Raw genomic sequence first — 13,494 nt, forward strand, 5'->3', positions numbered from 1 at the left:
CTTTGGCCGAAGTCAGTGTTGATTCCAGGAAGCAGAAGGAAAAAGTTTTATAAGACCTTTTCTTATAAAGGAACATTTAAATACCCTTTTTTTAGGGGGTGAGGGGCTTCATCTCAGGAAGTTCATACTGATTATGTTTCTTAGTTAGACACAGAGTAAGTTTTAAGGCAGTTTTCTGTAAAGATTTATCAAACACTTGTTGGTTTAATATTAAAATTGGTGTTTTGGGAAGAGAAGCAGGGAATTCAGACACAAGGCACAGAGGTGAACACCCGGCTCCCTCTTGGGGGAGGTCTTGCTGCCAAGTGCGTGGAGTGTGGGGGCAGACCTGTCACCCCACTCAGGGTCTTCCCCTCCTGCAGTGACGTCTTGCTAAGGACACGGGGCGGAGGCCTGGGCCGTCTGGCTGGATGCGGGATGCTCTCATTATGACACTCACTCCCGAGCTCCCTACACAGTCAGCCAGGCTCCATCAGGTTCACATACAGTTCAGCGTCTCCCTCTGCCCAGTCCTGCTTCTGCCTCATCACTCTCGTGGGTGTTGATCCCTCATAAATAATTGACACCCTGAACTTTATCTCAGGATCTGTTTCTGAAGAACCCAACCTGCAACCCCTGGTTATTTATGACCTTACAAATAATCCAAGAGGCAAGGTTACCCTATGGGAATAACTGATAATGTGGACCAGAAGAGAAATGCTACAACATTTAGATAAGAGGGAGAAAAAATCAATTATAGGCTCCTGCTGGCTCTGGACTGCTTTGTTGAGCACAACCGAGACCCCTGGGGGGTTAGAAGTTGACAGGCAAAGGGAACTAAAGTGACTGCAAGAGTGCAAGGAACGTGGCCTGGCTAGAAGGGGGTGGGTGCATGTCAGAGAAAATCAGAAATCGAGATGTTCTTAATTCACTTACGATCATACCTCACTGTAGACAAGAGAGACACCTCAAAATAAACATTTATTTCTCTCTCAGATTATTTAAAAAAATGTTCAGAGGTTGTCGGCCCAAACCTTGACTGGGGGCTCCTCCTGCCAATTCATGAATCATTCTATCGTGTTCGGAGTAAAGCTTAAAAGGTCTCATATGGGTCTTATCAGGGTCTCATATGGCTGCTAGAGATCTATCCATCACATCCACATCCCAGACAGAAGGATGAAAAATGAGACAAAGAGGGCATGTCACACAATTTTAAGGAGCCTTACTTTTAATTATATCTCACTGATCATAGATTAATCACATGGCCACACCTATAAGTAAGGGAGGCTGCAGAATTTAACATTTAAACTAGGCAGCAACATACATAGGTGAAAAAAATTCTTTTTATCACAATTGAAGAATATATTACCATGTTTTCCTTCAGATGATGGAAACAAATCAGAGAAAATAATAAAACCCCTAAAATGTAGTGTCTTGAAAATAATGGTGGCAATAAAATGTTTTAGAAATTATGAAGAAGAATAATTATTTGACATATGATGGAGAATGACAGAAGATTTTGGACATATTCTACTGAATGTTAATATTAATACTTATCTAACATGTTTTTTAAGGTCACAAAATTATTCTTAGAATATTTATGACCTAGTATCATAGCAATTTTGAAACATATAGTATTGTTTTTAATCACAATGCTGTGCATTAGGTCTCCATAACTTATTCATCTTCTAGTGTCAAGTTTATAAGGTCTGCATAACTTATTTGTCTTCTAGTTTTGTTTGTAACTTTTAATGACATCTCCCCAGTTCCTCCACCCCTACTCCCTGAATACTGAGCCCTTTCTGTGGACCAGGAACTATGTCAAACGCTTTACATCTGTTGTATTGTTGAATGGAGCCTATGGGGTAGATGTTCTACACAATCTATTATAGATGAGGAAATGGGGATTTTGAGGAAGGAAGAAACTGATCAAAGTCATACAGCTCGCAGAGGGCAGAGCCGGGCTTTAAACCCCCACTGGTCAAGCCCCCCAGCCCGACCACTTGCTCTCTGATGCTCCGATCAAACATCTGATGTTTGATCGGAGCATCAGAGAGCAGAGCTGGGACTGGGGAGAGAGGGCTGCGATGGAGGTGCCGGTGGGGGTTGAAACCGTGAGAGCTGAGGGCAACCCTCTGGATGGAGGCAATCAGGCAGAGGCAAGAGGAAGCTTGAGTCTCTGGGCTCTTTCTTCTGGGCAAGGAGAAGCAGAGGAGAGACTGGGGAAGAACCAGGTAGGGAGGGCTCCGAGAGACCCAGAGGAAGACTTCTCTGACCGTGAAAAGAGCCAACAATGTCTATAACTCAGACGGTCAGAAAAAAGTCAATGATCTGAGCAGTAAGAGGCTACTCATTCTTTAGAAGTGTTGGAAATAGGATGTGTGAATGGTTGGAGGAAGGTTGGAAAAAAATGGATTAATTATTTAAAATCTATGTGCTATGCTTAGTCGCTCAGTCATGTCTGACTCTTTGCCTCCCCAAGGACTGTAGCCTGCCAGGCTCCACTATCCATTGGATTCTCCAGGCAAGAATATTGGAGTGGGTTGCCATTCCCTCCTCCAGGGGATCTTCCCAACCCAGGGATGGAACCCAGATCTCCCACATTGCAGGCAGATTCTTTACCATCTTAGCCACCAGGGTTTAAATTCTATATGGTTGTTCTATTGTTAGCAATGGTTGATTGTAACTGTGACTATTTATGGATTGCTTAGGCCATGCTGAATGCTGTTCTAAGGGTTTATGTGCATCCCATGGGGTAGCTACTCTGGATATTCCCATTTTGCAGATGAGATAATTGAGTCATCTATGTAAAGCCACACACAGAGTTATTTAGTGGCAGAGTTCTGACCCAAGCCCAGCAGTCTGGCTGCTGAGCTCATGGTTAAGAGTCTGGAAAAGCCAACAGTTTTTTTTAAAAAGTAATGAGTTGGCAAGAGTCCACAGAGGTTCTATTTTCTGAGATAAAATCCCACATCCATTTTCATAGGAATTGTTAAGGGTACTTAGTGATTATTCATTCTTCTTTCCCTAAACATCTGTTTTGAAGAGGAATCCATTTTGTTTGATTTTTTACTATGTTAGTTTTCAAATAAAAAATAGTTTAAAAAATTAAAGTGAAATTTGAAAATATTAAGAAAACATATATTGCATTTTTTATGGTGAGCTTGTTGAGAGCCTTGAAATGATACCTTATGGTCCTTAGTAAATGTCTCCAGAAAGAAAGAGGGCATTCTCTTTTCGCAGCAAAGCATTTTAATAACTAGGCACTGGAATAATGATTTTTTTGTGTATCTCAGATTCCTTTATGCCTACAGACTGATCAGCTGAATGTCATTAGAACCTCTAGAACTTATTTTCGCATAGTTTGAAGGCTCACTTATCGCCTACACAGTCACATGTTGATCTGAAAAAAATCTCTCTCTATATATACATGTTCCTGCACACCATGCACATGTGCAGCCTGTTGGAATCTAAGACTTACAGAAGACAGCCTTACAGCATCCTTAACCTTTTCAGGTAACTGGATTTATTCACGTCAATATGTGTTTTCAAAATACTGAGAAGTGATTCTTAAAATATTTCTACCAGGAACCCTATAGTTTGATTTTAGAATAACGTAGTATGATGGTATTTAAAACCAGAAAAACTCTTGCAAAGTGTTTCTGGTTAGAATCTGCTGGTTATAAGAATAGGCAGATTTGAAGGGAATAGATTTGCCTTTCCATGCAGACTTACCAGTGAGCAAAATCATTAGTGGGAAGAGAGTTTCACTGTACAGATGTAAAAATCTAAAGGCAAGAAAAAATAGTAAAGGTTGATCAGAGGAAAAAAAAAAAAAGAACTCAAAATACTGATTTTAAAGAAAAGCACTTAGGATTATATATTCAGTAATAGTATATTTTTTGAAATCTTAAAATGATTACAGAACTGACATTTCTTGGTTTTAAATGTATACTTAATGTTAGATTGCACGCCTACAGGAACAACAACAACTGATCATTTCTGAGAGTTTATCATATGGTGGAAATGTCTCATGTATCATTTCATTTAAGTATCCCAAATCCCTGTGCATTTAGGTAATCTAGTTTCCTTATGGAAATAAGGAAGCCATTGCAAATCTTTAATAGTCTCTTTATTCTAATTTTTGGACAAATTTGAAAAGTAGGTAAAGTGTTTTTTTTGGGGGGGTAAATAGTTGCTATTTCAGTTTCCTTTTCATGATGTATAAATTACTTTAAAATGATCTATTTTATTAACTTGAGATTTTTCCTTCTTGCCTGCTGTGTAGTACTTCACTGCACACAGAGAAGACACTTAAGAAACATGTTTTCCTTGTATTATCTCCTGTGTTGCCTCTTAACATCCCGCATTTGAAATGCTAGCCATTTCTGACCTAGGAAACATTCTATTATATAATGCGATGTAGTCGGACAAGTGACAGTGGAAGGCTAAATTACAGTAGCTCCTGTCTTACCTCTAATGAGGTCAGTCGTGGGGAGAAAAGCTTTGCTTTTGATTTTCTATTTCTTTACTCTTGACCCCTAACACCTTTGTCTCTGACCTTTTCTTTTCTGTAGGGTAGGCATGCACTATTAATGAATTCACCCAACAAACAAACATTTAGTGTCTACTCAAGGTTAAGTACCAGGGGTGCCATTGTGATTCAAAAAGCCATCATTAATGACTGTCTTCATGGAAGACTACTTGGCAGTGTTGGTCCCAGGACATGTCCCATCCTGGGGGAATATACTGGCTACTGTAGCCATTGGCTGGTTTTTGCCTCTGTGGAAATTATGGTGTCAAACCTAAAATCAAAAGGAAGGATCATCCCAAAGTGCTTTGATTCACCGGCATCTTTTCAGCCAATTACTCTGCATATGGACTTTCAGGACAAACCTTCTGTCCAAGTTGTGATTGATTCTGTAGGAGAAGGAGCCTTGAATGTTGGGTCTATTAACATGCTGCTGGAGTGTTCTGGAACTCGTGGTGAATCCAGTCTTCAACGATTGTGGGCAAGTCAGAGGGTCTGTAAAAGATATTTAGGATGGCAGTGACAAGGATGAAGATGATTAAAATATGCCTTCCTGTTTTATTTTGGAGTGAACACATTAAGGGGAAAACAGAGGACACTGCAAGAAAACACAGGCATATTCTGAGACTGTATCCACTAGAGATTTTTGTTAAATCTTATACATTTCATCTGTCCTAGAAAGAAAGAGAGAAATTAACATTTATGGTGCGCCTGCTTTGTGTGGGGCCAAACATTGGGGTCTTATATGTCATGAGACGTATGAAATATGTCTTTAATTTTCATATTCACCCTCTGAGATTTGGATGCCTTTATTATGCCCATTGTATAGATGGAGAAACACAAGTACTTGGATTTAAAGTAACTACATGCTTTCATCGGCTAATAATTAGTAGATTTATGATTGGAATCTGATTTCACATTTCATTGTTTCCATTAGCAGAATTAATACATTGATGGTGTAGACCATAAGCCAGGGCTCCCACATTACTTTAGATATTATCAAAAATAAATATTGTTTATTAGAATAATTAATATATTGAAGGTATAAAACAGTGGAGATCACACATTACTCTAGATATTTTTGAAGATAAATATTGTTTATAAATATAAGGAAATACTTGTCATAAACAGATTTAATCATTCAACAATATTTTTCTGAGTCTGTGCTGCACTATCCATATTGAAATTTAGATAGCTTTAGCATTTGTACCAATACAATTTGACTTTTTGCTGTCATCTCATTTCCAATTTAAAGCTATGTATGTTGCAAAATAATGATGCATTCCTTTTATATAGAACTACATGGAAATAATAAGAGAATAACAGTGATGAAAGGTAGAAAAGTCAGTGTGTAGCCAGCCACATTTTGGGAATGAATACCGGAGGCTTGGGGAAAATGTTCATCTGAGACCAATTCTCTTTAATGTTGTTAAAAACAAAATCTTTGCTGGCTACTGATTCCTAAACCTTTCTTATCACTTTTTTGTAAATGAGTATTTCTAAGCTAAGACTGGCAGAGGCAGTTAGCAAATAAGAGTCCATGTGAACCTGGGTTCTAGCCAGGCACAGCAGGATTAAAATCTGATTGCATCTTATGCTGGTTAAGCAAGTAATTCAATCTCCCTGAGTCTTATTTTTCTTACTCATCTAATGGACATCATAATTCTCTTGCTGGCTTGTTGTGAGAAATTCAAGAGATGATCTATATTAAGCACCAAGAATAGCATCACATAAAACTTGTTAAGTGGTGTATTTATACATAGTATATGTAGGATACAATCTGTTCTGTGATGAGTGGGTGGAGCATGTGGGGTGGCCAGGGTGACAGACCACAGCAGCCAAGACTGGGAGGAGTGATTTAGACCAGAGAAGCTTCTCCATTTCCTCCAAGAACCTCGGCCCCTCACATACCTTTTGGATGCTGATTCCTTGCATCCATCCTTAAAACATTCACAGCTTTGGCATTGGGTGTTGCTGTTTTTATATCTGATCTATCCTCAAAGAAGCAAAATTATACAGTGATTAAATCACTCTTATTGTGTTGCAGGAAGGGGGCGTCCTTCCAGGGCATGAAAGTGGGCTCTTGTCTAAACACAAAAATGAACTGTCCCAGGAGACACACGCGCTGACAAAGCAAGAGACACTATTGGGAAGGGGCGCCCAGGTGGAGAGAAGCAGGGTCAGGGAACCCAGGAGAACTGCTCTGCCACGTGTCTCGCGGCTCCAGGTTTATGGCAGTGGGGTTAGTTTCCAGGTTGTCTCTGGCCAGTCATCTTGCTTGGCCCATATTTGGTCTGACTTAGGGTCCTTCCTGATGGTGTGTCTCTCAGCCAAGATGGAAATCAGTGCAAGGGATTCTGGGAGGTTGGTAGGACATATTATGGGCTTGTGTCTCCTCCCTCCTTTGTGCCCCTCCCAAATTACCCTGGTTAGTGTTCTGTAGCCACAGCGTGTTCCTTATCAGGATACCTCCTGATGTGAAGCAACTCAGGGAAATGGTTTTCATTGTGCTTGGCCAAGGCAGGTGGTTTCGGTCAGTGGTTCCCTAACAACTGTATACTCCTTGAACACGGAAATCTCTCTTGCCTTCTCTGAGACCTCCATACAGCTCTCATGAATGCACGTGGTCATTCATTTATTTAATGGACATTTATTGAGCCCCCACTATGTGATAGTTCCTGTATTAGATGCTGGGGATACAGCAGGGAAAAAAATAGAAATTTCCCAGTGTTCTAGCGCTTTCATTCCAATCAGGGAACCAGATATTAAAGAATTCCCGGTACATATAACCATATCAATTTTTAAAAGTCTTTATTGAGCTTGGTACAATATTGCTTCTATCTTACGTTTTGGTTCTTTGGCTGTGAGGTGTGTGGGATTTTAGCTCCCCCACTAGGGATCAAAGCTGTACCCCCTGTGCTGGAAGGCAAAGTCTTAACCACTGGACTTCCAGGGAAGTCCGGCTATATATTGATTTTAATAGTAGCACCTGCTATGAAGAAGTAAATAGAAGCTGGATCTGTTTGATCACTTACATGTTTCTTAGCAAACTTTTCTGGATATGTCTATTTTTTTCCTCCAATTTGTTTCCCATGTCAGGAAGAGAGACTATTTGTTCTATACGGTTTGTTTTAACAGCAATACCTTAAGAGTCTCTTGGCTGGAAGGTACTGCAGTAATATCTGTATAGTTAAGAAGTGGGAAGGATGCCCTACTTCAGCCATCAGTAATGCCAGATTTTAAAGAGAATTTTGGATTGTATTTGCCGGTTGCAAACTTCAACAAACTTTACTTTCTTTTGGGAATCGATTATTCAACAGAACAGTTTGTGTTCTTTAGTAAAACAGACATCATTAAAACTCTATTTGTGAAATGCTTCATGGTCTTAGGCAGACCCTAGGTGACCTTCTTATCTCTAGAAAACAGTAGTTGTAATTGGAGGCTAGACTCTTCCCTCCTCCCAGCCTTGATCCTGTGTCATTAATTCACTTGGTCTTCATCATCCACGACTGAGGCCTATTTTTTGATGAGGTGCCATCACTTTCTGTTCCATTGAGGATGGTTTCTATAGAAATTTTTCTAGATACATGTGCTCTGGGAGGCTGTATGTAGTTACTAGCCAGATGACTGAAGCATGCTACTATAATGCATGGCTATTATGCTTTTTTTAAGTAAAAAATTATGTTTTCCATCAATATAAGAAATACTCTATAATACCAACAATTATTAATAAAACAAGGGAAAGAAAATGATTAAAGAGACAGAGAAAATAGCAAAATAGTGGATTAATTTTATTGGTTCTCATATTGAAAAATGACTCAAGGAAAAATTCAAATAGGGCAAAGGATAGGGGATAACATATTTCCTCTCCCAAATATGATATACCAATATGTCTAAATATTGCTTTCTGCTTGGCAGAGGGAATGAGAAAAAGGAAAGATCAGAGGGGGAAGGACAGAATGAGACTTTGGAAAAGAGCTTCCTGATTGTTTGAATTCATGTGGCATAAACTTATGAACCATTGACAAAGGACAGAACGTGGAGATGAGTGTGGTCTCTCGGATTTGTTAAGGCTACCCTATTCAGTAGGGATTACGAATTAAGATTTTTATGTGTATGTGGTATATACATATATGATGATAAATATATTATATACATACATGTGTATATAGCAAAATAATGGATTAATGTCATTGTTTCTCATGTTGTAAAATGACTCAAGGAAAATCATATACATATACAGGGTTGGCCAAAAGGTTCGTTCCATAAGATGGTATGGAAAAACCTGAATGAACCTTTTGGTCAACCCAATATATACATTTTCATATATACAAATCTTTGTTCCTATTCCCTACTGAATAACATCAAAACACCTTAATTCAAGATCTCTGATGATCTACAAAGAAGAGGAGAGATGAGTCTGGATGTAGAAAGTAGAACAGTGGTTACTTGGGGATGGGGGGTGTGGGGAATGGGGAATTATTGCTCAATCAGAGCAGAACGTCAATTTGACAAAATGAAAAAAGTTCTGTGGATGATTAGTAATGACGGTTGCACAGCAATGTAGGTGTCCTTAACGTGCTCACTAAACTGTACCCTTTGCAAAGGTTAAAATGGTGTATTAAAAAAAGGTCTCTGATGATCCACACTGAACCTTATTTGCCTTTATTCTGATGTACACTACTTACCAGGCTTCCCTGGTGGCTCAAAGAGTAAAGAATCTGCTGCAGTGCAGGAGACCTGGGTTCTACTGAGTAACAATAGTCCTCACGGCAGTAACACACATTATTTGCCTGGTACAGAGCTTTACATGCTGAATTTAATAAGTGCTGTTCTGTGAACCCAGTGAAATAAGTACTATTCTGATCCACGTTTCACTGGTGGAGGACTGAGCCTTTGAGAGGTCCTGTAACTACCCCACCCAAGGTCCTCCAGCCAGTGGGTTATCTGACTCTTTGGCCCCATGCCTTGCAGCCCACCCTGAGGCTTTCTCTCAAAGCTCAGTTGGTAAAGAATCCGCCTGCAATGCAGGATACCCTGGTTCTATTCCTGGGTCTGACTCCTGGGTCGGGAAGATCCCCTGGAGAAGGGATAGGCTACCCACTCCAGTATTCTTTTGCTTCCCTGGTGGCTCAGCTGGTAAAGAATCTGCCTGCAATGTGGGAGACCTGGGTTTGATCCCTGGGTTGGGAAGATCCCCTGGAGAAGGGAACAGCTACCCGTTCCAGTATTCTGGCCTGGAGAATTCCAGGGACTGTATAGTCTGTGGGGTCGCAGAGAGTCGGACACGACTGAGCAACTTTCACTGCTGCTTACTGCTGGTCTGATAGGGGCCTTTGCTCAAGCTTTTCTCTCTGCCTGAAATAAGGGCTATTTTGCCTCATCTTCAGAGGTCTCACTCCCCTGCTCTGCTAAGTGAAAGTGAAAGTGTTAGTCACTCAGTCACATCTGACTCTTTGCAATCCCATGGACTGTAGCCCTCCAGGCTCCTCTGTCCATGGAATTCTCCAGGCAAGAATACTGGAGTGGGTTCCAATGCCCTCCTCCAGGAGATCTTCCTGACCCAGGGATCAAACCTGGGTCTCTCTCAGTTTACCATCTGAGCCACCAGGAAGGCTCCAATTCTTCTAAGTCCAGCCTGAACGTTTCTTTATCCTTGAACTACTCACCCCAGATGACTGTGATCTCACCACCCTCCAAAAGTTCCTCTAAGTCTTTGCTACTCATAGTGTCACAGACCAGTAGGTAGGCACCACTGGGAGCTCGTGGGAAATGTCAAATCTGGGGCCACAGATCTCTTCAGTCAGAAACTGCATTAAAAATATTTTATGAAATATAGCTGATTTACAATGTACAATTTCTGCTGTACAACAAAGTGATTCAGTTATATGCATATTTACATTCTTTTTCAGATTCTTTTCCATTGTGGTTTATCACAGGATATTTAAGAAACTGCATTTTAACATGATTTCAAGTGATTTATGTATCAACTTTGAGAACTGCAGTATGGGAATTTTTCTTTTCTTTTTCACTTTGCATCTCTCTATTCATACACCTGTTTTATATTCTCATTTGGGCTGTAAGCTCTTTGAGGGCAAGAGTATCCATAAATATACCTTGCATAGAAAAAGGCACAATTTATTTTCTGATGTCTTACAGTATTCACTTTAAAAATTTAGATCATTAAATTGTATGGTATTAAACATAATGTGTGTATGTGCAATTTAGACAAATGTTGGACAAAAGATACAAAGAGACCAAAAAACCCAATTACCATTTCTGAAGAGCTGAGAGCAAAAAACCTCGGTGTCAGGAGCAAAAGTAGAATACTGTACATATCTCCTGCATGCAACACCATCAGTTCAGTTCAGTTCAGTTGTTCATTCAGTCTGACTCTTTTTGACCCCATGGACTGCAGCATGCCAGGCCTCCCTGTCCATCACCAACTCCCGGAGTTTACTTAAACTCATGTCCATCGCGTTGGTGATGCCATCCAACCATCTTATCCTCTGTCGACCCCTTCTCCTCCTGCCTTCAATCTTTTCCGGCATCAGGGTCTTTTCCAATGAGTCAGCTCTTCGCATCAGGTGGCCAAAGTATTGGAATTTCAGCTTCAGCATTAGTCCTTACAATGAATATTCAGGACTGATTTCCTGTAGGATGGACTGGTTGGATTTCCTTGCAGTCCAAGGGACTCTCAAGAGTCTTCTCCAACACCATGGTTCAAAAGCATCAATTCTTCAGTGCTCAGCTTTCTTTATAGTCCAACTCTCACATCCATACATGACCACTGGAAAAACCATAGCCTTGACTAGACAGGCCTTTGTTGGACCTTTTGAGGGAGGTCGCCATCATCTTCATTGCCTTCACTATAGTTTGGCCTTGGGTCAAACAACAGGGAGGGAACACAGCCCCACCCATCAACATAAAATTGGATTAAAGATTTACTGAGCATGGCTCCGCCCATCAGAACAAGACCCAGTTTCCCCCACAGTCAGTCTCTCCCATCAGGAAGCTTCTGTAAGCCTCTTATCCTTATTCATCAGAGGGCAGACAGATTGAAAACCAAAATCACAGAAAACTAAGCAATCTGATCACATGGACCACAGCCTCGTCTAACTCAATGAAACTATGAGCCATGCTGTGTAGGGCCACCCAAGACAGACAGGTCATGGTGGAGAGTTCTGACAAAACGTGGTCCACTGGAGAAGGGAATGGCAAACCACTTCAGTATTTTTGCCTTCAAAACCCTGTCAACAGTATGAAAAGGCAACACCATCAGAGGGATGGGCAAGCCACCTAAGCCAGCCAGCCCCCTGGCCCAATCCCTGAACACACCCGTACCCTCTCCCAGTGTGAGGAATGCTTGCTCCTCCTCAGGGAGAGAGCAGACACGGGAACTTGTCATTTGCTCTCCTCCCCACCACTGCAGCAGGGGCCCCGATAAAGCCTTGCCTGAAAAACAAGTACTAGGTTATTTGGAGTAGTTTTCCCCAGGGTGCTAGTTTTCCCCAGCACCACTTTCGACAATTGTTTTACTTGTAGTGTTCCCACAAATTCGTGCTTCTGATAAGCAGGGAAAATGTTAAGTGGTATAATCTAGGTCCCTAAAATAACTCCTTCATTCCTTCCCAGAGCTTTTGGTCTATAACCAGCTCTTGCAACAGAACAACTTTCATCGCCAAAGCACAAATACAGATATTACAGATTTGGAGAAAAATCAATACTCAGAAAATAGAAGTACAAAAACGGAAGACGCCAATCAATTCCACGTGTAAAGTTTGGAAGTTTTCTGCAGTCGGGACACTCACTGTCTTCCAGGAACCTTGGAATGTTGTTTTGACAGATTTTTGATTCCAAGCTCTATTTGAGAGCAGATTTGGTTAATAGCAAGACTTCAGTCACTGCTGATGCTGGTGTAGCGTTGCTCACTACGTACATGCCAAGGACCAAGAATTAAAGCTACTGATTTTATGAAGGAATCGCTGTGTGTTTTCTCGTTCTTTATTTAGACCCAGTGTTTGCGTGTATTTGTGCCTCTAAATGTTCTCAGCGAGTGTGACCAACTGGTTGCTGAGATTGTCAGCTGTGCGGGCCCTTCAATCAGCTTCTTGTTGCTGTACAATCTGGCTCCTCTGTTCTTTTTGCAGAATGTTTAATTGGACTATGTGCATGAAAAGAAAAGGGAACTGCATATAGGTGGCGATTCTTTTTTTTTTTTTTTTTTTTACTTCTACTGGCTCCATTTCAGCAGTCAATCTGACCTCTCCTGAAGTTCCAAATCTAAAAACTGTCTGAGCATGAATCTGCTCTTTGGAGCTGACAAAAATTCTTCTGTTCAGGGAGGAGTCCACATTACCTCTTTTTAGAATTCTTTTCTCCCCGCGAGTGTGTGTGTTGTTTCAGGGAGCAGCTCCCTTCCCACCTCACTCATTGGTTTGCTCACTCCCTTATGGGATGAATCAATGCTTCCAGAAACCCAGGGGCTTCCGAGGGACTGCGGGAACAATTCCTTCCAAATGAACTCGTGCGTCTTAGCAGGGAGCGTGCAGACCACACCCCAGGTAAAAGGAAGGCTTTCCTTCCTGCTTTTGAGAACTTTGAAAGGCTGTGCACTGTGGTGTTTGCTGCAAGAGGGTTTGTGAGAGAGATGCCCGGGTGTAGATAAATTTGACTATGTCAAAATGAAATGTTATAGGCAGTTAGTGGAAAGGATGAGCAGATAGAGCAAAGCTGCTTACTGGCAACCGAAGAAGATGCTGAGGACGGTCCTTGGAGTGTGAGCGCTGACACCCTGTCTTGTCTCTTCTCAACAAGAGGCTAGTGGCCATCTGTGAGTGTGGGTGTCAACATCAGAAGAAGAGAGCGTTTCGAGAAAGAGAAGGAAGGAAGGCATTGCTCCTGGAAACTGAGCAAAGAAACAGTCCGCCCGCATGGCATGAGGGAAAGCAGTTTCTTAAATTATTGGTTGGCTGGCCGGTGAG

At 41.2% G+C, this 13,494-nt stretch overlaps 1 protein-coding gene across 8 annotated transcripts in view; it reads left to right on the top strand.

Moving 5' to 3' along the window:
• Positions 1-13,494, top strand: part of MLIP (muscular LMNA interacting protein) — a 286,739-nt gene that overhangs the window by 109,680 nt on the left and 163,565 nt on the right. The window contains exon 1 of one of the 8 annotated variants that reach the window (XM_055571768.1): positions 12,729-13,074. The exons of the other annotated variants lie outside the window; for them this stretch is intronic. Coding sequence (XP_055427743.1) covers positions 12,976-13,074 — 99 coding nt within the window. The 5' untranslated portion in view covers positions 12,729-12,975. Of the gene's footprint in view, positions 1-12,728; positions 13,075-13,494 lie in introns of those variants that run through there. 8 annotated transcript variants of the gene reach the window in all.

Source organism: Bubalus kerabau, chromosome 3 (assembly GCF_029407905.1).
Source record: "Bubalus kerabau isolate K-KA32 ecotype Philippines breed swamp buffalo chromosome 3, PCC_UOA_SB_1v2, whole genome shotgun sequence".
In the NCBI taxonomy this organism is placed as follows: Eukaryota; Metazoa; Chordata; class Mammalia; order Artiodactyla; family Bovidae; genus Bubalus; species Bubalus kerabau.